Genomic DNA, 25,049 nt, shown 5'->3' with positions numbered 1-25,049 from the left:
GACATTGATCGAATGGGAAAATTTAAATCTTAAAATAGAAATTTGTTACTCATTAGATATACCTCAAATAACACTTGTTTTTAGCGAAATACTTTGTATAATTATAATTTACTGTGAGTCTTATATACCCAATTGGGTGTTAATAGATGAAATAATTACAGTTTGCATACTTGGAGAGGCCTGCTAAGAATGATTCTGACAATAAATAAGGCGTGTTATACACAATTGTGTAGATAAATCAATTTTGATTTACAGCAAAAGTTTTAGTCAGGCTGATAACAGAGAAATTGAAATACAACAGAATTACCTTACCATGTGACATTTTTCTAAATTTTTAGTTTAGTCCTGTGTGTCATATTAAGGTATTATTTTTCATAGATTAGTGTCTGTGTGCTGAAATATCAACCAGATTTGACATCAGTATGAACTGTGCAGGTAAATTTAGTCCTTTATTAGTGATGATCTAGTAAAACAAGTAACAAGGTGTTGGATCAACATGAATGGCCTTGCTTGCAAAAAAAGCTTTAAGTCATTTCAAAGACTGAAAATTTGACAATGAAAGTCAGTATAACTGTTATTTTCTTGAATTTTAAAGTCCAAAGCCAATAATTTCAGCAAAAATCAGAGTCCCAGAGCCAAACATAAACTCCATCTGTAACTCATCATAGGAGACTCATATACTAAATTTTGGATCAATATGTGAAGGATTTTAGACAAAATAAAAGTATGAAGTTATTATGTATAAAGGCTGTAATTTCTGCAAAAATCAGCTGAGGGCAATCAGAAGTAAACTACATCTGTGTCGGAGGTTTTATAATAAAGTATTGTCTATTGTCTATTGTAACTCATCATTGAAGACTCATTTACTTAAAATAAGCTCAATATGTGAAGGCGTTTAACTATTCAACACGGAATGACGGAATGACAAAATGACTGAAAAGGGTTAAACAACATGACACAAACCCCTTTGAGGAATGGCCATACAAATTTTACTTGTAGGTTTTTTTATGAAATGAACATTTCTTTTACATCAAAAATATGTGATCATTACAAATTTTTTTTAAGGTTTGAAAGATATTTAAAGATATGCTGATTTGCTTCCTCTAGTATCATGATATTAACTAGTGAATTATTGTTAAGCAAACAACAATCAATCAATCAGATGTCATGAAATAGGACATTCTATTCAAAGGCAGTAGAGGTGACTAATGGCAATAGCACTTAAAATTAAAGAAACACCTAAATTATATCTAAGTAAGTTGTTTTAAAAAGGTGTATGAAAGGTTATATAAAACTTAATATGACATGAAACAAATAATTTTTGTTTTTACAAATTTATTTAAAAAATTGTTCACTAACAACATGAGTTTGATTTCATACATTAGCACATAAATTATATACATCAGTTTTACAGATTTAGCCTTAAAAACATATAACGCGTTCTATTTGAAAAAGAGAAAATCTATTTTATTCTCTTTTTAGTGTGGTTTCAAATTCGGTAAACAAAAAGATTGTCAACGTTTATTGTAAAAAACATCTTTATTTGAAGAAGCGAGGCGATTATATACTACAAAAATTAGTGTCAGTGAAAACTTTTTCTTCTGATCAGAACAGTTTAACACTTGGGCATACAGTCTAGATGCATATAAACATCTGATATTCAGAAGAACTCTTTGAAAAAATAGTCAATATCAAAATAAATCTATGAAATGTAAAAGACAATAATTGATAATATATGTAAATTCTCAATATATAGGGTCCAAACTTTCAAACTAATTTTGCTTCTCTGTCACATACACTGTTTTCCTTTTATGATTTTGAAATTAATATTAAAATATGTAACATGAACTAGTGAGAATGACTCAAATATCCTGTTTGTAAATAATCTCCCATTCCAATCGTGTAAATTATCTCCCATTCAAATTGTGTTAATTATCTCCCTTTTTAATTTTGTAACTCATTTCCCTTTTAAATTTAGTAAATTGTCCCCCTTTATGGGTTCTCTTACATGTCGACTTCGATAATTCTTGCAATAAACCAAGCATATCATCATTGACTATAAAATACTTAACAAGTTGTTTTATATGAATAAATCTGTAAACAGCATAGGTACAAAGCAATATGTGCAACAACAAATAAGTTCATGTAATTTTGAGGTAAAAAATCATATCTATTTGCAAAACATTATTATGCAGTGTTCCAGCTAGGATATGAAAAGGGCAGGGTGCCAATCCTGAAAAAAGGGCATTTAACACATGATATGATAATATAAAAAAGGGAATGTTTTAATAAAGATATTAATCACACATTGGGTTTATTCGTTGAAATCACTGGTTTGATATACAAGAACTACATCATAAGCCCCTATAGAACTCTATCTTTCTACTTTTTAGCCTGGAAAAACTTGTCAAGCAGCTTGTCACTCAAGTTTTTAAATCATTGCTTGGCATAGTAAAGCTTTATATGCAGCATGTTTTGAAAGGTGTCCTGCTTCATTCTGTTTCTATGGTCTGATACACTTTACCAGTTTCACCTTTCTACCTCTGCTGTGCTTAATGGCAATATAGCACGGAACAGCTGTGCTAGTAAATGCACAATGTTTGGATATAGCAACAGTGGAAATATGTATTAAAAAAGAAAACAGAAAAAGATGACCAAGGCACCCTACCAACACTGCTACTAAGACCCTCTTAAACTTTTCCCATAACTCAAAATACTTAAACATATATATTCTTAAGCAAGAAGTATGTAGACATATTTAGAATAGATAAGTTACTCAATGGCAGGAAAAAATCAGATTGAGTTATCTTTCTTTATTCGGGTGTGTTCCTTCTTTGGAGGATTATAAACAGTACGTAGAAGATATAAATATGATCAACAATATGGCGGCTGATTTTGTTATTTTCATATAAAAAATGAGGGCAGTCAATGACAAATATGTCTGAATTTATTCTATTCTATTCTATTTGAATGAATTAATGTTGATGATCATTAATGACCCATCCGATAAACGAATTACCTATAACACAGATTATGACACCTGCTGTAACTGTTTATTAGCTTGGGGTCGTAAACAAAGTCATAAACTTTTCGCCAGGTAAAATTTAGTAATTAGCGGATCATATTAATACGAACAAAATAATATACAATCGTTCTTCAAAAAAGGCAGGAGGATGACCTGGAAACTGTAAAAAAGGGCACAGGGCGGCACTCAGGAAAGGGTTGGCGCCACACCCTCTGAAAAAGGCCTAGCTGGAACACTGTTATTTATACTGGTTTTTATTTTGAATGTTTTTAGCAAACAAGGTGTCCCCGGTTACTCTTTCCCCTAAAAAATGTCATCTAAAACTTTTATACAATAGATATAAAGATAACACATGAAAAAAGTTAAAAATGTTAAATAATTCTACAAAATATTGCACATTATGTGTATAAATACCTATAGAGTAAATAATAAGGACATCTTATTATTCTGTGAAACAAAATGAAAAGACCTAGGTGAAGGATCTGTTCTGATAAGTATTCTCTGTACATATATATATGCACTCCACATAAACAGTTTGACTTGTGAAATGAATACAATAAGTAAAGCTCTTACATTGAACATCTATAACAGTGAATTTAAAGCTACAATTATAGAAAGATAATAAGTTCATTCATACTGAAGACCATGTTCTTTTAGTTTAGTTTGAACAGTATTTTATTAAAAAAATTGAATTTGTTTCAAACTTAAAACATATGGAGTATGTATGTATTTCAAACAACCCACATTTGAAGTAGGTAGCCCAAAAGAGATTGTAAATTTGTTTTCCTTAAAATTTTGATATGTACTCTTTGAATATGCAAAGAAAATATACCATATGCAATCTCGTCAGGCAGCAAAATAATAAAATTACAATTAACAACAGTAAATAAGATTATTTTTGTCTACCGGGTATCTTATTTTACTTTAATTTAAAAAAAATCAAGATAATAATTAATCTGAAAATAAAACTATTAAAGCAGGGGCAGATGCAGGAATTTTCGAAAGGGGGGGTGCTAACCCAGGGCAAAGGGGGGGTGCAGGGGGGGTGCAAAACATATGTCCCGATACAAATGCATTGATCGGCAAAAATAAAGGGGGGTGCGCACCCTCGGAACCCCCCCCTGGATCCGCCACTGATTAAAGCATGAGATCTTGGTTTTGTCAATGTAAATAAGCAACTTTTCTTAACCATTTCAGTTTTCATATGACTTGAACTAGTCAGTATAAATATAAACAGAAATAATATCTAACTGTGTAGCACATCATCAATTACAATACCCATGCAACTGATTGTAGGCAATTATAACTAACTTTTTAAATTTTGAACTTTAATTTCAAAAAAATATTTTTTTACACACTGGAATTTAAGGATGAAAAATATATTGTTTATATATAGTGACTATAAATTGATGCATTTAACATCACAAATAATTAAAAACTGGCCGTGTTGATCAACTTGTTGATTGATACAGTTCTTTTAAACCTTGCAATAGAATATAACTACTGGTAGCCAAAATTGATACAAATTTTAATAATTAAAAAAAAAATCCATTTGTCCCTTAATTTGTAGTATTTACTATGGAGGACTAAATAAGAACCTAGTTCAAATAATAAAAGGAGCACCTTCAAAGTTATTTAAATAAATTGCACATAAATAATTTGGAACATATCTGTTTTTCATTTAACAGATTGTAAATTGCCTAAGTGAATTCTTTACCCACTGTTCACATGTAACTGATAGTAAACATAACACTATAACATGTTATATAATCAACTAATAAAATTATACATCAAATTCAATCTTTAACTTCTAGCAGTTTACAAAATTTTAACAATGTGTTTTTTGTAAGAGGATCACCACATAATTATTGTAAACCAACTTATTTTTGTGAGTGATTGATTTTCGTGAGTGATTTATTTTTACGACTTTCTTGAATATAAATTGTGGCAAATATTTAAAACTAGGATCATTCCTTATTAAACTACAAGTAAATTAGAAAATCACAAAATTTAATAGCAGCTAAATGGACTTAAAATGGTAAAATGTGAAATAAAGTATCCATGAAAATAAGTTAGTTTACAGAATGCTGTAGACACTGATATTTCAATCTGAGACATCGTATCCCCCGAGTTCGTTACATCTTGAGTTATCTTTCCTTTGATATCAATCGATATCAAAATCACTATCAGTATCATCGTCCTCAGCCAGTACAGATCTTTTCTCTCCCGTTGTTTTGTCTTTAATACATTTATTTATAACATCGTTATTTGGTAGGAAACTGTGTCTGAAATGATAAATATAAAATAAACAAATCAGCGAAATAATGTTTTTTTTTTAAATATAAAAAAAACACAAAGAAGTCTTTTACATTTTGTAAGTCAAACTTTTGCACTTTTTGTCCATATTGTATTTTAAAATGTTCCTAATGAGATAATAAATACTTGTGTAGGCTATCAACAGGGATTATGAATATATCATTTCCAACAGTTGGTTGTAACTTGCACTTAACTTGGGTTTTTGTTTGGGGTTCTGCTCAGACTTTAGTTTTCTATGTTGTGTATTATAAATTATTGTTTGCCATGGCATTGTCAATTGCTTTCAACATTTTTAGTTTGAATGTCTTTTGGCATCTATGTAACACCTCTTTTTTACATAATTTTATTAGTTTTTTCAGTCAACCTTTCTATTTTCTTTAACATGCTTGTGATTAGAGCTTATAAATGGTTTTCTTCCTACCAATAGTCCTTATTATAAACATGTATACTTACTCTTCTAATATACTCTCAACATCAGAGGAAAAAAAATCGTCCCCTAGTTCATCAGAGATTCTTATAAAGTTTCCTATCATATCACCTCCTTTATATATCAACAATGCTGGAACACCATCCTTGGCCTTAAAAATAGTATAAAATAATGTATCCAAACACAAACTGTTGACACAATGTCTTGCTTGTATATAATTTTGATAGTAAAATACAAATGTTGAATTAAAATAGCAATACTTGAACATTTAACTTATGCAAAATATATTAAGTCAATGAACAATGATTGAAGGTACCAGGCCAAACAATCTCCATGGAAATGAGAAGTGCAAATGCTTATATAACTGCATACCAAATATCATTTTTCTACCACTAGTAGTTCCCAACAAACTGTCCTAATCGTAAACTTATAAATGTAACTGAGCAAAAGTTTAAAAGTTTAAAAGTATATAGACCATGAAGGAGGGGGCCTGTTCAAATAATGCTACCCATACCCACCTGAAAAACAACACCCCTGTGTCTCACTTTTAGTCAAGGGGAGACAAAAACTGATTATGTATTGCATAATAGTTGAGTTATGAGGAAACAGTCTTAAGCATGGTTGAAGACAACGATATATTATACAAAAGAAACCAGTATTTACTGATCATAATTTTATACTTACAAATTTCATACTCAGTTTAGTTTCTGTGGCTCTAATTTTACAAAATTTCACAGTTGGATATTCCTGGGCTAAACTTTCTAAACATCCATTCATGGTTTTGCAAGCTTTGCTTCTCTGAAATTAAGTGTTACATTTTAGTGGTTAGCATAACATTACATAACTTCTTCAACATACTGTAATAGGAAACCACCATAAGACAATTAGTAGATGACCTTGATGGGTTAATTATATTCACAAAAGACCAATTTAGTATTTTTAATATGTCTTTTACATCAAAAGCAACCATTCCTGCATGAGGACTGGAAGGTTGTAGATAATGGATAAAGAAGAGGCTGTCAAAAAATAATACGTCCTGTAAATGGGTGTATAAACAAGAGGCTCTAAAGAGCCCGAATCGGTCACCTTGATTTTTTGGCATTTATCTTTCGTTTAAGAGTTTACTAGAACACACCCGCGAAATCGCGGGCATATATAATACAGCTTGTGAACTGTTGTAGGATGATTTTTTGTAAAAGATATTATGTATGGAGAATTTCATAAAAGGTATCAAAAGCCCTTTCCCTTTTTCCAAAGTATGATATTTTTTTCCTTTCTGTTAAATTCAATTATTTTCATGTTTCTGGCCTCAGACCACAATTATTCTTCTCCTTTGCTACAATGCTTCTTTTGGTAAAAGTCAAATCAAATTAAAAATTTGCACCGTTTCAAACATGAAATACATGTAACTGCTTATATATAGACCATTATTAGTCTAATAAAATATGCTTCTAGGACAATCCATCAGTGCCTTTTCTTTTGAGAGCCTTATTAACATACCAATAGTAGGATATGAATCATGTATAAATGACTAAGACCGACTAAGGCTAATTTGAGGGGTGGTCGGAGGGGTCCTGATCCCGAAATCCCGGGCTTAAAATCATGAATTCTCGAGATGCAGAATTTAAAGAAATTCATATCCCGGAATCCCGAAATCGAAAAATATATTCCAGGATCCGTAAGGAGCAATCCCCAAATCCCAAGCTTAAAAACACCTGATCCCGACGCCCTGAAAAAGGTCCTCCCTCTAATCTCTACCTTGATTTCATTTTTGCCAAATCACTATTATCCCTTTCTACCATAAATTTTTATGCCCCATTTATTGGCATTATGTTTTCCAGTCTGTGCATCCATGCGTTCGTTCGGTCGTCCGTCCGTCCGTCTGTCCCGCTTCAGGTTAAAGTTTTTGGTCAAGGTAGTTTTGGATGAAGTTGAGCATGTTTTACTTATTAATATATATGCAAGTGCTATGACCCCTTAAATAGAAAACATTTCAAAGAAAACAGTAGACAGATTCAGTGACTTTCTATACTAACATAGAAAGTCCCTGACAGAATACAGAGAGCCTCTATATATTAAAGTAGTATAATCGTAGTTTACATGTAGATAAACGTCGAAATTAATTCTCTCTAAGGAGGTATAATAATTGTGGTTCTTGCGATCTAAACACCATGATATGAAACGCGAAAAATAATTGTCCTCTCTAAGGAGGTATAATAGTTGTGATTCTTGTGATCTAAACACCATGATATTGAGAACGCTCTGATTGGCTTATTTATTTTTCATTTTTGTTATCTATCATATGATTGGTTGTATTTGTGCATGTTTCAAACCGGAAGTCTTATCTATGACTAAAATTCAGTCTGATGACGGAATCATATCCGGACTCCTTTTTTGTCGTTTCTCTCCCAAAATAACTCAATCTGAATAATCATGAGAATGGATGACAAATGCGACTATGCATGTTACCTATAAGACACAGAGGCATGATGATTGATTTATTGTGGAAGGAAGAGAAGCGACACACAAAATGAGGTCTTCTCGTTTAATAGTATAGAAGTGTCCAATTTTTTTTTTTTATTAGATTCATCATATCAAAGAACAATAAGAATTAAATTTTACCCCTATGTTCTTTTTTTAGCCATGGCAGCCATTTTTTTTGTAGAAACAGAAAATAAAACACAAACTTTATTCTAGATACCATAAGGGTCATTCAGCTTAAGTTTGGTTGGAATTGGTTCAGTAGTTTCAGAGAAGAAGATGTTTGAATTAGTTTACACCAGAAGGATGACGACGACGAAGGACGACGACGGACGCCAAGTGATGGCTAAAGCTCACAGTTCCATTGGAACGGTGAGCTAAAAAGGATGGCTTATAGCTATATATTTATTATAAAAATTGTTTTCAATGCAATATGTCTCTCTTGCTGTGTATAGTTAGCCATTACATATGTTCTTCTAACGGATTTTTTAACACATGTAGAATTTAAAAACATAATAATCATTGAATTCCAATATCCCATTGACTTGAATCATTTATTACAACAAAACAGATGGAACTGAAAACAAATTAAAGCAAGCCATTATCTTTTGCAAAGAAAATTAATCGCATGTATTCTTGGGTTACTACCAATTTACATAACTGCAAATGAATAATAACCTTGTCATCTAGTTATAACATGACAAATTAACAATGACATCAGTACTTACATCTTCATATACATGAACAATAATATAAACTTGTGGATTCTCTTTGTCTATTTGATCAACAAAATCATTGGAACTTAATGGCACAACTCCACCAAACTTTGGCCTAAAAGAAAAACAATACACATTGCATATGACAACCTCTGAGTCAGGAACAAACAAAAGAAGTACCTAAAAATGACACATACATATTTAAAATCTCTATGTACCTTCAAAAGGAAAAATATTTGTGATTTCCCAGTAAGGGCACTAATGAGATTTAACAATTCCTAGAAGTAAGCATATGTTATGTGTAGGACACAGTATTGTGTATTGAATATAACTGTCCACTCGCTAAATGTCATGAAAAACATGCAATGGGTAGTACAACATCAATAGTTCACCAAAAAAAAGTTTAAAATAATTCATAAATTCTGTAAAAATATTAATTGGTAATATATTGAAGATCACTTAAATGGATATGGGAAAATACTTTTGTGTAGGGTAAGACTTAGTTTAGAATTAAAACATCTTTTTACGAAAAATATGTGCATTAGACTAAGGTCTGTTCATATTTTAGAGCCCATTAACTGAACCTTATAATAAAGAGAGAGTTAAAAAACAAATAATAAAGTCAATATATCTTAGTTAATAATAAACAGTTGATTTCCATTGCATGTCTATTTGAACATTTACTGTTTAGGTTTTCATTCATAAGAATAAGATGATTATTATTAAAATAAAATAGATGTTTTAGGAGTTTGATAGAGTTTAACACATTTTTGCATTAAACTTACACGTTTTGTAAAGCTTTTCTCATTTCTTCTATTCTTTTTTCTCTATACTGTTTCATGAATTCTTCTTCAATTTCATCCATTTCTCTTTCCATTTGTTCCATAAACTGTTCATCCTTCTGTTTTTCTCTCTCATCATCAAGCTAATTTGAAACAAAATCAGTTTATCAGTGATCTAGTTCAATATTTCACAAATAATGTCAAAATATATAACAAAATCTTATTAAAGGGCCTCTAGCTACAAGACAAATAATGTCAAAATATATAACAAAATCTTATTAAAGGGCCTCTAGCTACAAGACAAATAATGTCAAAATATATAACAAAATCTTATTAAAGGGCCTCTAGCTACAAGACAAATAATGTCAAAATATATAACAAAATCTTATTAAAGGGCCTCTAGCTACAAGACAAATAATGTCAAAATATATAACAAAATCTTATTAAAGGGCCTCTAGCTACAAGACAAATAATGTCAAAATATATAACAAAATCTTATTAAAGGGCCTCTAGCTACAAGACAAATAATGTCAAAATATATAACAAAATCTTATTAAAGGGCCTCTAGCTACAAGATATATAAAAAAATCTAAAATTATTTTTTTTCGTCTCAAACATTTATGAAATGCAAATAGAGAAATAATAATTCGCTTTTAGCAGCCAATATGGTTCAATTTTGTCAAAATAAGCTAAATCAAAGAGCAGATTGCTCTGAGGGATACGATTGCCTTTGTTTTCATTGACACATGTAAACATGTAGCTGGATAATATTATTTTCAAAACTAATTCAACTGCACATGTAAAATGTAAAACATATGTAATCTAAATAGTCTGTAATCCAATCCCAGATAAAAGTATGTGAACAATATGTAAAGTTATTTAAAGGAAAAGAATGTCAACATTGAAAGTGAAACAAAGGCAGGGTTTAAGCTAGGATTTTGAGGGCTTTAGTCACTTTCGCGCGCTATTAAAATCAACCTTGTTTTGTGTAAAAGCAATGGACCAATGATGTATATTACTACTACTAGCTTCATCTTTTAACTTAGTCAGATTTTAAGGGATTGAGGCACCAGCATGATTGGCAGTTATTGTATGATTTGACTGTATTGGCCATTATTATGAAAGATTCTGACAGGAATCCAGAAATTTAGTTCACAATTTCTCTTCAGTTTGTTCCAGGGGTCATTCCTGATCAACAAAAGGTGGATTCTATTTTTTTTAAACAAGGAATCACAGCAGAAATTAATTTGCAATGATTATTTCACTGCATAATCATTATCCTCATAAAACATCTAAGTCGATATTTGGAAATCATTTCTATCAAGCTGGAAATGTATAAAATCCTTTTTGGAACAATTGTAATGACTGAAAGGAGGTTGTTAACAAATCAACAATAGATCATATTTACTACTTTCGGTTTTAAAATGAAACGAAAACAGGAAGTTTACACGTGGATAATAAATTCAAAACGAGTCCAGATTCATCAGGAAATTATCATTTTTCGATTTAAATTCCTTTAGTAAAAGATATATATTTGTCTCTCTCGTTTAATTGATTCTAAATGATTTCGTATTTTACGTTTTTAATGTCTATAAATAGTCAAAGGAATACTTTCACACATGCGTAGAACACAATACAGGAAGCACCTGTTTAAAACATTTCTCGTGAACTTTTTTAATCAACACATTAAAGTTCTTTATTTTAAATGGAAATTGTCGAAAGTTTTTGATGAAAATTTCAATTAAATATGACGAAAATGCCTTCGAATGACGAATCTACGACAAACTAACTTCAGATTGTGATCGTTTGGGAAATATTGAAAATCAAATGAGTACTGTCCGGGTTGTTACATTTTTGATTAAATGAAGAAATTATACTCCTGGTTGTTGAAATGCCGACTGACTGATTTTCCTGGGAAAATAATTATGATGGTCATTCAATTATGGGGTTAATTAATAAATTACGGATAAGTGACCCATCTGATGGCGATAAGCTGATTAGTTGTAATCACAACTTGTAACACCTGTTGAAAATGTTAATTACCTGGAGGTCATAAACTTGTCAAAATCATGAAGACAGGTAGATTTATAGTTTTTATTGCGAAATATTTTTTACACTTTCAAAATTAAAGTGACGAAACTGATTTGAAATACTTTCGTCAATGAGAAAACCCTTTCGTAAAATACGAAAGTGATGAGCGCTAGCAAAATCACTGACAAAGGTAAATCATTTGATTGACTGATTCGATCCACAAAAAATCTTTTTATAAGGTAAAAACGATGAAAAACATTTATTTTTCATCTATAATATAATATAAAATTAAATAGACCTTGAAAAAATAACATTTGCTTAATCTATTTATATTTATATTTATGTTTACATCGCTTATATGGTCATTGGATGACTTTAGTGGTCAACTGGATGGTTAATTAGATGGCGTTTAGACTAAAATACACATGAAACGAAGCTAGGTATTTTAATGCCAGTGCCCAGTTTATAGTTCATTTTAGACTTTTAATAGTTTGGATAAATGTTTTACATTGTTATAAATCAATTAGAGATTTTGATTAAAAACGGTGAACATGAATTTGACAGCTGATGCCCCTTTAAAGATGTAAAATGTTATCTGTACCAGAAATGAAAATAAAAGAGCTCCTCAAAAACAAATACTTAGATAACTACAAAATTAAGATTCAATTTTTTTTAATTATTTTTAGAGAGACAAAGGTTCTTTCATAAGATCTAGAGAGCGCTTTTCTAAACTTTGACCTTCCCATTCTTCCTTAGTTTCAAATAATTTAACTTTTTAAAAAGAAAAATGTTATTACATGTGATCTACAAGACATAGAGAGTTTCTTCAATAATGCTTGTCTTTCTCTTTCTTGTTCCCCCTTCTTCTCTGTTTCCAACCTTTTGAATTCCCTCCAGTCATTGATTACTCCTTTAGGACCAGTCTGAAAAAAAACAAAACAAATAATATTTATATTCGGCTCAACAAATGGCCTTCTTCAAGTGACACACAAATATATATCAGGATCAATAAAATTGAGAATGGACATGGGGAATGTGTCAAAGAGACAACAACCTAACCAAAGAGCTGAAGACCACCAATGAGTCTTCAACACAGAGAGAAAATCCATAACACTGAGGCAGGCTTCAGCTGACCAATAAACAAAGTTTGTTTTGAAAAGATAAAAGTCAGAATGTGAATATATATGTTAAAACTCTTTTAGGTCATTTTTTAGTAGCAATAAACAAAAAAACTATGTCAATTGGACATGCTTTGATACTATATATGCCCTTGAATTTTTACTAGATAACATTTTTGTTCGCTTTGGAGATTCCTTATATCGTCAGGTTATTGGAATTCCAATGGGGACTAACTGTGCACCACTTATTGCGGACCTGTTTTTGTATTGCTATGAGTTACAATTTATGACAAAAATCAGCAAAGACCCATCGAAACAACATCTCATAAACAAATTTAATAATACTTTTAGATATTTGGATGACATTTTGGCTCTCAATAATGAAGACTTCAGTATGTATACTAAAGAAATTTATCCTGTTGAACTTACTTTAAATAAAGCTAATACTAACAATGACCACTGCCCTTTCCTCGATCTTGATATCTATATCACTAACGGAAAGCTTAATACTAAAATTTATGATAAAAGAGATGATTTTTCATTTCCTATAGTTAATTATCCATTTTTAGATGGTGACGTTCCATTGTCACCATCTTACGGTGTTTATATATCTCAACTTGTACGATTCGCTCGTGTATGTAACAATGTTTTAGATTTTAACGAGAGAAATTTATGTATTACTGAAAAATTATTACACCAGGGTTTTCGATATCACAAACTAGTCAAAACATTTACTAAATTTTATCATCGGTATAAGGACATCATTCGTAAATATAGCTCAACATGCAGACTTCTTATACGTTCAGGTATTTCACATCCAATTTTTTATGGAAATATTCTTTATAAAGCACAAAAATGTCAGTATTCACCTCAGAAACTAACAAAACCTTTAAATAGACTTATCAAGAAGGGATATAGTTACGATACTGTTGTCAGGTCACTAAAGATTGCTTATTTTGGCGTTAATATTGATTCACTTATAGGGTCTTTGCATCGGAACTAAACACATTTATTAAAAAACCAGTTGTTGGCATGACAAGGGTTATGTTCTTCTCATATATGTTATGATGGTATGATACTAAACCCCTAACGGGAAGGATTGTGCCTGATATTCATATGATGAAATCATAATCTTTCAATCAGTTTAATTGAAGTCTGGAGCTGGCATGTCAGTTAACTGCTAGTAGTCTGTTGTTATTTATGTATTATTGTCATTTTGTTTATTTTCTTTGGTTACATCTTCTGACATCAGACTCGGACTTCTCTTGAATTGAATTTTAAATGTGCGTATTGTTATGCATTTACTTTTCTACATTGGCTAGAGGTATAGGGGGAGGGTTGAGATCTCATAAATATGTTTAACCCCGCCGCATTTTTGCGCCTGTCGCAAGTCAGGAGCCTCTGGCCTTTGTTAGTCTTGTATTTTTTTTTTTTTTTTTAATTTTAGTTTCTTGTGTTCAATTCGGAAATTTGTATGGCGTTCATTATCACTGAACTAGTATATATTTGTTTAGGGCCAGCTGAAGGACACCTCCGGGTGCGGGAATGTCTCGCTACATTGAAGACCTGTTAGTGACCTTCTGCTGTTGTTTTTTCTATGGTCGGGTTGTTGTCTCTTTGACACATTCCCCATTTCCATTCTCAATTTTATTTACAGCATTATAAACTATGTTAATAGAAGTAATATAGTTTAGAGGATTTAAACAGATTGGATAAATTTACTACATCTAAAGAAAATATCTAATTCACTTATACATTCAAATAAACTTGTTTGTCTTTCAATATACATATATGAAACAAGAAAATATGTCCATAAAATACCATTCCCTGCTCTATTTCAGTAAACCACAAAATATATGTCAAATCACTCTCGTTGGCAATCAAACTACATCTTCTTATTTTTGTATGAAATGCATCATATTTTTCTACATGGAATAACCTACATGTATATTTTCCAAAACTTTACAAATTTGTTATTGTTCCCATTAATAAAGTTGGCTGCAATAGAATTAAAAATCAAATGTCAGCGGTTGAAAGTTTGATGTATGAGAATAATTAATTTATGAATCACTTATAAATTTCAACATTATCAGTGTTTTTTATCCTAGATTATTCATAATTTACATTTGTAGAGTATCCATTGTATTCTTTGATCTCTGGTTCTGGAACAAAAGTTGGTTGTACGGCTTCGGTTGATCTTGGTTCATCATCACTGTCATCATCTCTCTCCCCTTCATCACTACTGCAATAGTTGTCTACCTTTTCACCAAGTAACTTATCGTCTAAGCCTAAGGACATTTTTATAATCTGTATAAAATACAATTGTATAAAATATTAACATTTACCAAATTTTCACAAAACTTTTCAGTAACAACAGTGTTCTACCACGGATTTTTGAATAGCACCAGGGTAATGCATGTGAGCAGTTTGGAGAAATCAGTTGTGTAGTGTCACGTTGCGTGGGTTAGCTATATTTCTAGTTCTTCAGATTTTATGTCTCTTACTGTGGTACTATGTTATGTAGACATTCAGTCAGATAATTAAATGGTAAAAATGAAGTAAATCAATAAACAGTTTGTATACTTTGATAATTAATTTTAGATGTAACGCTTCTTCTGATTGGCTGAAGTTGTTAAAGAATTCCCATAAATGAACGATAATGAATATTACCTGTTTACAACTGACTACGAATTGCAAATTATCTACTTTCAGTTTCGTTTATCAGCTCATAAACATAATTTTGTCATGTGACGGTGATGTCATCAACGTTTTTTTAATGATTTTTAAATGATGGTTTAAAATGGAATTAAGAATTGAATTATAAGAAATGACTACACAGGTTATTCAGCATGCACCAAGTTTTTCATGTTATTTTTTCATAGACAGAAAAAATATTACAGTCATTCTGTTAATATTTTGTTATCCATGGCAACAGACATAATTTGCAGAACCTGCTGTGTTTAATTTTTGTAAAAAAAGTACTAAAAGAATTAAAAGAAAAAAATCAATGCAGAGGTTATTGTATAAATTAAACAAATAAAATAGGCACTAGCAAATAAAGGATGTTCATTTGAAATATAAATATCAGGGGGTACAGGAGGGAAGGCATATTATTATCCTGGTTTTGATTTATAGAGCAAAGCTATAGTCCAGTGATACATTGATAGTAAACATGTATATGTACAGTCAAAATATGGTAAATTGGTATACATAGGGTACAAATAATTGATATAAATTAGAAATTAGGAATTTATAATCATAAAGACGTAGGGATTATTGGGCTCAACATTTATAGGGTCCCATCCTCAAACACCTATGGTCCGCCTTTTATTATAAAATTTGTAAACCTTCAATTTATGAATTATAATTTGTATAAATATCTTTATTTCTAGTACTTAATATCAGTCAGGGGTGGTACATGTACTTAAACAAGGGATTTCAAAATCACTTCTTTGAGTGGTTTTGGCTGTGAAATATTTAAAATTTTGGAACAGACTTTTCAAAATCACTGAAACAAGTAATTTGATAATTTAAAATTTAATCACTTCAATATGAGTGTTTATAACATTTTTTGGATATTTTTCCCACAAGCTTGATTTTTTTATTGGTAAAAAGACCAGAAATCCATTAAAAAAACAATTATGTTCATGCAGAAATTGTCATTTGCTTGATAAGTCTGCCAGTTTATATAGTTTATTTGAATATGCACAAACTGGAATAATTTGTAGTTCAGGACATAACCTTAAAATAAATCATTCTAATTCTAAAGAAAACCAATCCAAGTAGGAAAATTATAGAAGTTTGTGAAAATATGGAAAATCAATGAAATTAGCATTTAAAGAAAACACCAAAATCACTTAAATAGGTGATAACTGAATATAAAACTAGAGGCTCTAAAGAGCCTGTGTCGCTCACCTTGGTCTATGTGAATATTAAACAAAAGACACAGATAGATTCATGACGAAATTGTGTTTTGGTGATGGTGATGTGTTTGAAGATCTTATTTTACTAAAAATTCTTGCTGCTTATAATTATCCTTATCTATAATGAACTTGGCCCAGTAGTTTCAGTGGAAAATGTTAGAGAAAATCTACAAATTTTATGAAAATTGTTAAAAATTGACTATGAAGAGCAATAACTCCTTAGGGGGTCAATTGACCATTTTGGTCATGTTGAATTATTTTTAGGTCTTACTTTGCTGTACATTATTGCTGTTACAGTTTATCTCTATCTATTATAATATTCAAGATAATAACAAAAAATAGCAAAATTTCCTTAAAATTACCAATTCAGGGGCAGCAACCTAACAACTGGTTATCGGATTCATCTGAAAATTCCAGGGCACTGATTAACAATTTTACTTCAGTCAGATTTGCTCTAAATGCTTTGGTTTTTGAGTTATAAGCCAAAAACTGCATTTTACCCCTACATGTATGTTCTATTTTTAGCTATGGCAGCCATCTTGGTTGGTTGGCCGAGTAACCACACACTTTTTTAACTAGATACCCCAATAATGGTTGTGGCCAAGATCGGTTTGATTTGGCCCAGTAGTTTCAGAGAAGATTTTTCTAAAAGATTACTAAGATTTACGAAAAACGGTTAAAAATTGACTATAAAGAGCAATAACTCCTAAAGGGATCAACTGACCATTTTGGTCATGTTAACTTATTTGTAAATCTTACTTTGCTGAACATTATTGCTGTTTACAGTTTATCTCTATCTATTATAATATTCAAGATAATAACCAAAAACTGCAAAATTTCCTTAAAATTACCTATAGCAACCTAACAACGGCAGGGTTGTCAATAAGATTTAAAGTAGGAGGTTAAATAATAAAAGTAGCAGGCAACACCGGCGGACGGCGTAGCCGTTCGGCGCTTGCTCGTTGCCCTTCACGGCGAGGGGTCAGGGGGCCGCTTAAGGCCCCCAGAATTTATTTTTAAAAATGGTGCAAAATCCTGCACCCTCGGGGGCTCCTGAACTCTAATTTTGTCCTTCGCAAACACCATTTTTTTAATGATGATAAGGTAAATGAGCAGCAAGATGGTCATATTTTCTATAAAGTTGATCACATATCATCAAGACTTTCAGCTAACAAGTTATTGAAGTTGTTTGTGGATTTTTGAGGAAAATAATGAAGGCATGACTCTGTAAGACATGGTGATCATTCAGGAAAAGATTTAAATTTGATTTTATTAGTTGAAAATATTTTTAATTTAACTGTAGACATGCAATTATTCAAATAGTTCTAACCCATAGAAAACATTTTTCAGAACTAATAATTTCAATTACTTAATAAATAAACACAATAAATCAAATGATGAATTCAATGGACTGTTGTTTAAAGGCAAAAAGGATGCACTTTGGTGAAATTACAATAATCTAGAATTTAAAATTGATACCATAATTCAGAAGAGCATTAGTTAAGAAGCAAACAAAAGGAAAGAAAGAAATCTAAGATCTGCTTAAATTTTGGTATTAAAATGACTTTTTGTGAGTTAATAATTGAAGTCTTTTATTTAAGAAAGGAAAAATGGGATCATCATGGTCATGGGTCAAAATATTTTACCCTGTATCATAGGAAAAAACCCAGAGATTAAACATCTGACAGAAATTCCAGAACCTGGCCAAAGTACATCCTTGAATGCATAATGCAAGACTCACACCTCTTTATAATCATAGGGAGACATCATCCTCATCCTCATCCTCACTTTTTATTATTATTACTTGGATCAGGTTAGTCAGGGCATGATTGTGTGAGATTTCTTTTTTTAATAGCATTGTGTCATGTTTGTTTGGGGAATGTTAAGCAAGACCTGTCATGTGTGATAATAGTATATCCTCCTTTACACAATATATCTCTTGGTGTCAGGTGGTGGCATTCTCCTAGTCCTAGTATTTATGACTCTATTTGAAGCTACACAATGACATGCAGACGAGCTATCTCTACATTTTTTTCTTTCATTTCAAAAGAAAAGCCATGGGACAGGTAAACATATGATTCATGATTTATGGTAAAAATAAAGAGTCTGCTGTAAAGAGGCTCTATCACTTGAAAACAAGAAAGTGAAAATCACTTAATGAAAATAATGTGATGTCTGCTTTTACGAGACAAGACATTGCTCTTTTTTCATTTCATGGTAGGACCACGATCATGCACTTTCATGAACATGACCAAGGAGGGTGTCTCAATTATTTGAATGCAAATGTCATAGAAGAAACCTTTTTTTCACTTTGTTGTTGATTGAAAAAAATCTGAAATTCTTTTCATTTCTCTGACTATGCTATTGACTGGTTCAAAATCTTGTTATTACTATGAATGCATACTTTTCCTGGTTTCAGTACAAAATCTTATAGTACTTTGCAGTGAAATCAACAACCAGGATCTATTTTACCGGAAATTCAATTTTATTAACCAATCAGAAATGCCGTTATATATCTCTCTAGATTGTCCTAGATAGTGACCGACGATCTAAAACTAAAAGTACGATTTATATTTTTTTGACATCAGAAAAACAACCGATGGGAATTTGATTATAAACGACCATTTCAATCGGCAATCGGTTCTTAATGAATACGCTGAACGGGTTGTCCGATTCATCTGAAAATTTCAGGACAGATAGATGTTGACCTGACAAACAATTTTAACCCTGTCAGATTTGCTCTAAATGCTTTGGTTTTTGAGTTATAAGCCAAAAACTGCATTTTACCCATATGTTCTATTTTTAGCCATGGCGGCCATCTTGGTTGGTTGGGCGGGTCATCGGACACATTTTTAAAACTACATACCCCAATGATAATTGTGGCCAAGTTTGGTTAAATTTGGCCCAGTAGTTTCAGAGGAGAAGATTTTTGTAAAAGTTAATGACGACGGATGACAGATGACGGATGCCAAGTGATGAGAAAAGCTCACTTGGCCCTTTGGGCCAGGTTAGCTAAAAACACTGCAATAGGTGATAATGAAATCACAAGTTTAAGTAGCACCCCTGACTGATAATTATTATTTATGATTTTATCATAAAACAAAATGAGTAGACAAACTTTTTTTAGGACATTCTTGCGCAATTGCCATGCTAGTTCTACAGTCTGTTTTCATGCTTGTGTATATACATATATATTTGTAATTGTGTACATATCTATTGATTATTGTTCTATATGCATTGATTTTTATATGAATTATTCATTTAAATGTGTGAAGGCCTTGTGTGAGATTAACAATTGTATGTTAAATGAGTTACCTTAGTTAAATAAAGAATTTATTATTATTATTATCATCATTATTTCTTATATTGGGACCAGATTGACTTGAAACAGATCTTCTAGCGACAGCAAGACTTGGGATGGATCAACTTGGGTCAGGGGTTTGAACGACTTGGGATGGATTGACTTGGACTGGAGCTGGATCAATGGAACTTAGGGGTCAGGTTAAACGGTTAGTTATAGCGATATAGATTAAACTTGCTAGGTTTGGGGTATGGGCTAGTGTAAGAGTTAGTTTAAAGTCAGGCTCAATTTATTTGTTAGTTATGTTTAGCTATGAATGGGTTGGGGCCTCTGAACAGTGATATCATTTGCCTTAAATTAGTGGAGAATAAAGGCTTTTTCCCCTGGAGAAGAATCCCAATTTGAAAAAAAAATGCTTAAAATTATTCCCAAAGAGAGAACTTTTTTCCCAAACAGTGCAGTCTCAGTAGTAATTGTGCATGAATGTAAACTGAAAAACAATCATATCACTGCTGAAGATGGTGAAGTATTTTGACTTTTTTGTGAAAAAAACGCCTTCAAAAGGCCTTTACTTCTTTGAAAATTACCTATAAATTTGTACTGCTACAATTCTCTTTTGACACAAATATGGTCATAAATCGGTTGAAATTAAGATTTGTTAACTGAATGGATAGAAAATTCAGAGTTAAAGTTAAATAAACGATTAGTCTGCATAGGGTAAATCTGCATCAGAAGCCTGTCATCTTTGTTTTGAAATTTCTTATAGTTTCGGAGAATTTAAATGAGAACAAATTATATTAGAATGTTTCTTAATATTAATTTTATATGATTATATTTAGTATTCAAATATCCAAGATACCAATTATTTACAAAACAATGAAAATCGCGTTCCAGTTATTACGAAAATAATTGCGCCGGTAAAGGGAGGTTACTCATATTCAAAACGAGCCAAACAAAAACGAAAATTAAAAATATGACGCTTTCATCAAGTTCTGGAATTCCACCAAAAACTTGGCAACCACCAAACGTAACATTCGACACAACGTATGCAATCAATGTTTTTACAACAATTTTTTTATTTAATAGTGTAAATTACCAACAAAAGCAATCTGAAGAGTGAAGTGACTTCCTATAAAGGGAAACCTCTTTAAAAGTAAAAGTATCCACACACCAATATCAAATCTCGTACATACTAATCGATACAGAGACCAAAACTTGAGTTCACCTGTAGTTTATTGGATCCGAACAGAAACAAAAATAAACTATAAATTGTACCGAGGCTAGTAGCTTGTTAAGAGGCGGTCTCACTAATTAGCGACAACAAGAATTTTAGCGACAAGAAGCGTCAAGAAGCAACAACAAGAATTATTTTAGCGACAAGAAGCGACAAGAAACTATTTAGTGACAAGAAAACATTTTTTTTTAATTAAAATTAATTATTGCAATAAATATTAAATGAATATGCAAAAGAAAATAATTTTAGCGACAAGAAAGTTAAAATTGATAGAAAAAAATGAAACATTATCTACATAATATTTTATCAGCTATTATGTATAACAGCCAGTATTACGTTTAATTATTGTATTATGAGATTACTTTTCCTTGTGTTTTAGAACATATTATTTATCTTATAATTTGTTTTTTAAAACTCTTTTCGTGCAATATATATTAAGCTCGCAAAATGAATTATTTGTGCATCATTGTCCTGAAAATCTTGAGCCTGAAAATATTGACACAAATTGTGAAATACAAAGAACTGAAATCAAACAAGAGGAAAAGAAAATTCAAATGTGAATGTTTTCATCTTTTTATTTGTTTATTGCCTCATTAAATGATATTTATCATGTTTATGCATATTGATTGAAGATGAAAGGAAATTAATGACAATCTTGAGTTTTCAACAGGTGTTCACTATTTACAATGATTGTATATTCTGGCACGTGTAATTGTATAGTCTGACGCGTGTACAAAGTTGAAGGTGTTAATTGGATGTTATTGTAGCAATAAAACAGGGGACACGCGCCTTGTTAATCTCATTTGATGTTCCACATTGTGTGTACTGTTATTACCTTAGGGTGAAGCCACATCTAATGATGTTTCTATCAAGAACAATGAATTATACTGTTAGAAAGGAAATTATATTTCATGTTTTTGTTTCAATAAATCCTTCAAAGGAAAGTTGACCTTTTTTGTTTTTGTTTCAATTTTAATAGAGTGTGCATTTCCTTTGCTCTACCAAGCTGACTCACACTAAATAGCAAGCTATAAAGAATATAGTGCCCCAAAAATGACTAGTGTAAAACCATTCAGACGGGAGTGTAACATTATGTATTTACAATTACCACTACACCAGTAGTGTTACATCCATGTTAAAAAATCTCCAATGGCCCTCACTTGCTGAGTGGTGCCTCAAAACCAGACTGATAATTATGTTCTACAAAGTCATCCATGGACTCATTGCAATTCCATCATTAGCTAGTCCTACATGTACATTTATACCAACAGTCACTAGAACAAGAAAATCATTTTGGTAAATATCCACCTCAAAAGACAGTTCAAAATTGTATTTTTTTCCACAAGCATGATAACTTGGTAGCATGTCAAAAAATTGAAACCTTTAGAGAACAGTTGACACCAAGTGTTCTCAAAACATAAATTAACTCTATAAATATCAATGCATATTTTTAATCTTCTTACATGTAAATATCACCATTCAAGTAATCTACAAATTCCAAAAAATAGATGAAGTTTGTTTAACTATATTTTAATATTTTTAATCACATACTCCTCTCATGCAACAGTTCGTTATCTTCAATATTGAATTAAGCTGTATAAACTGTAAAATAAAAAGAAGAAAAAGGCTCAGCTTGTTACAAACAACCTTACATAATATAACCTGGTTTTCAAAAATTGATATACCTGTGAAACTGGTTGAAGTTCTTACAAGTAGCCCATTGGCAGATTTTGGGGGAGGGGTATATATGGTAATGGAGCTACAAACACAGGTTTAATTCATAGTTCACTTACCAATAAGTGTTTTCTCCACCAAACACCTCAAATACCATGGATCACATTAAAGTACTATTTAACACATCTGAATTTTTTGTTTTAAATCTTAATTTATATATTTGACTTATTTCACATCTTCATATTATTAAATGCAAGTCAAATATATAAATAAATTATTCATTCTCATATACATTGTATAATGCAAATAGAAACATAAAATTATATGATTTTTTTTTTATATTTTCAGTGCAGGGTCAATTACATTTGAACTTTATTGGAAACATGCACCAAACACATGTAGAAACTTTGCAGAGTTAGCCAGAAGAGGATATTACAATGGTGTAAAGTTTCATCGAATCATCAGAGATTTTATGATTCAAGGAGGAGATCCTACAGGAACAGGTTTGTTTTATTATCTGTATTATGTTTCACACTAATTTTTTATGAGTAGAAAATAAAAAGTGATGTTGAGATTTGAGAAATATGAAATATTAGATAACCTTAAATCAACTGATTTAAACTCATGTTAGAAATGCATTGAATAAACTGCAATTTTATCAGTTCTGAATAATGTTTCATAGTTTTCGACACAACCAGGTTCTGCTGTATGTTGCAAAAAAAAAATAATGTTTAGCTTTAGGAAGTAAACAATGTCTCACACAATTTATTACACCTGCAGTGCAAATGAAGGCAATTACTCAAACAAATTTAAATATTTGTCTACAGTTTCATTTCTTGTATTATTTAAATTTACATTCCAATAACAAGAATACAATATTGTAACATGATCATAAATAAAACACATAGCAAGGGAATATTGAATGTCCAGCATCACATTAACAGTAATGTCCCCTTAATAATGTTTAGTATATACTGTAAGACATGCTTTTAGAAAAAAAATGAACTTGTGAGTCTATACAAGAATATTTAAATAGATTGTCAGGCATAACTGAATTCAGCTCCATCTCAAAGATAAAGGGAAGTGAAAAGAGCAGGGAACTAACTATTTTACCTTTCAGATTTTTTTTCAATGTAAAAGACAGCAAATTAATGGGAAATATTTTTCTTTATATCTTTGAATGTAAATTTAAAATCTTTATTTACAGGTAGAGGAGGAGCTTCTATTTATGGAAAGGAATTTGGTGATGAAATCACAAATGAGTTAAAACATACAGGTAATAAGCTGAAACAAATGTATAATACATGTATTTAGATCAAATTTTCAGATACTCAGATAAAAATGGAAAGATGGATAATTGTTGCTGTTCCATTGAAATTTAAAAAAAAAACCTTTAAATTTATAACTCCCCCTGATTTGAACATATATGCACAAATTATCTCCCCTAGTAGATAAGTAATTCCAATATCTATTTAAGGATTAAATTATTTTTTTTCAAATTCTTAGTATTAAATGTTTTGTTTTTTGTTTTGTTTGAATAGCAATATTTCCACAAATGAATTGAATTCTAAATGTGAATAAATTCTAGAAGGTGTTTTTGTCTTTCTGGTAAAAAAAAATTCAGAAGTTCTACATTACTATTCTAATGGTTTTTACAAGGTAATAATAAGATTAATCCAAATTATTTTGTCAAGAATATTAAGATTGTGTTACATTTATATGTAAAAAAAAGATTTTAAAGTCTACTTTGAATTATTTCATCTTACGAATTTTTTTAGGTGCAGGAATTTTATCAATGGCAAACAGTGGACCAAATACAAATGGTAGTCAGTTTTTCATTACAATAGCTCCCACTCAGTGGTTAGATGGTAAACATACAATATTTGGACGTGTTTCTAGTGGCATGCAGGTTGTACAGAGAATAGGACTTGTAGAAACAAGAGAAAATGATATGCCTGCAGAAGATATAAAAATAGTGAAAGCAAGCATTATACCAACGTGAATAAAATTTTCCAGTAAAA

At 30.9% G+C, this 25,049-nt stretch overlaps 2 protein-coding genes across 3 annotated transcripts; one reads left to right on the top strand and one right to left on the bottom strand.

The window, feature by feature from the left end:
* Nucleotides 1–1,921: 1,921 nt before the first annotated feature.
* LOC143069597 (phosducin-like protein) lies at nucleotides 1,922–20,880 on the bottom strand. The gene is made up of 9 exons (XM_076244314.1): nucleotides 20,708–20,880; nucleotides 15,021–15,203; nucleotides 12,576–12,701; nucleotides 9,751–9,890; nucleotides 8,978–9,080; nucleotides 6,453–6,566; nucleotides 5,795–5,919; nucleotides 4,160–5,310; nucleotides 1,922–3,993 (listed from the first exon to the last, which is right to left on the bottom strand). The coding sequence occupies exons 2-8, from the start codon at nucleotides 15,192–15,194 to the stop codon at nucleotides 5,190–5,192; spliced, it is 903 nt and encodes a 300-aa protein (XP_076100429.1). The 5' UTR covers nucleotides 15,195–15,203; nucleotides 20,708–20,880; the 3' UTR covers nucleotides 1,922–3,993; nucleotides 4,160–5,189.
* LOC143069606 (peptidyl-prolyl cis-trans isomerase-like 1) lies at nucleotides 20,193–25,049 on the top strand. 2 transcript variants are annotated; one of them, XM_076244334.1, is made up of 4 exons: nucleotides 20,193–20,328; nucleotides 23,377–23,531; nucleotides 24,236–24,304; nucleotides 24,807–25,049. In XM_076244334.1, the coding sequence occupies exons 1-4, from the start codon at nucleotides 20,303–20,305 to the stop codon at nucleotides 25,028–25,030; spliced, it is 474 nt and encodes a 157-aa protein (XP_076100449.1). In that variant the 5' UTR covers nucleotides 20,193–20,302; the 3' UTR covers nucleotides 25,031–25,049. The 2 variants fall into 2 exon arrangements, with proteins under 2 accessions (XP_076100449.1, XP_076100441.1); XM_076244326.1 differs by lacking the exon at nucleotides 20,193–20,328 and adding an exon at nucleotides 21,037–21,164.

This window comes from Mytilus galloprovincialis, chromosome 1 (assembly GCF_965363235.1).
Source record: "Mytilus galloprovincialis chromosome 1, xbMytGall1.hap1.1, whole genome shotgun sequence".
NCBI classification, from domain to species: domain Eukaryota; kingdom Metazoa; phylum Mollusca; class Bivalvia; order Mytilida; family Mytilidae; genus Mytilus; species Mytilus galloprovincialis.
Note: the sequence above shows the minus strand (reverse complement) of the source record. Positions and strands in the feature narration are given on the sequence as shown.

What these genes read in the sequence shown, in the direction of transcription:
- LOC143069597 (XM_076244314.1), bottom strand. Translation starts at nt 15,194, where the DNA reads ATGTCCTTAGGCTTAGACGATAAGTTACTTGGTGAAAAGGTAGACAAC. An exon ending in ACAATGGATACTCTACAAAT is followed by an intron (nt 12,702 to 15,020) that starts GTAAATTATGAA and finishes GTTTTTTTTCAG; the next exon opens with ACTGGTCCTAAAGGAGTAAT. An exon ending in GTTGAGAGTATATTAGAAGA is followed by an intron (nt 5,311 to 5,794) that starts GTAAGTATACAT and finishes TTATCATTTCAG; the next exon opens with ACACAGTTTCCTACCAAATA.
- LOC143069606 (XM_076244326.1), top strand. Translation starts at nt 21,094, where the DNA reads ATGACGCTTTCATCAAGTTCTGGAATTCCACCAAAAACTTGGCAACCA. An exon ending in AACGTAACATTCGACACAAC is followed by an intron (nt 21,165 to 23,376) that starts GTATGCAATCAA and finishes TTATATTTTCAG; the next exon opens with TGCAGGGTCAATTACATTTG. An exon ending in AGGAGATCCTACAGGAACAG is followed by an intron (nt 23,532 to 24,235) that starts GTTTGTTTTATT and finishes CTTTATTTACAG; the next exon opens with GTAGAGGAGGAGCTTCTATT.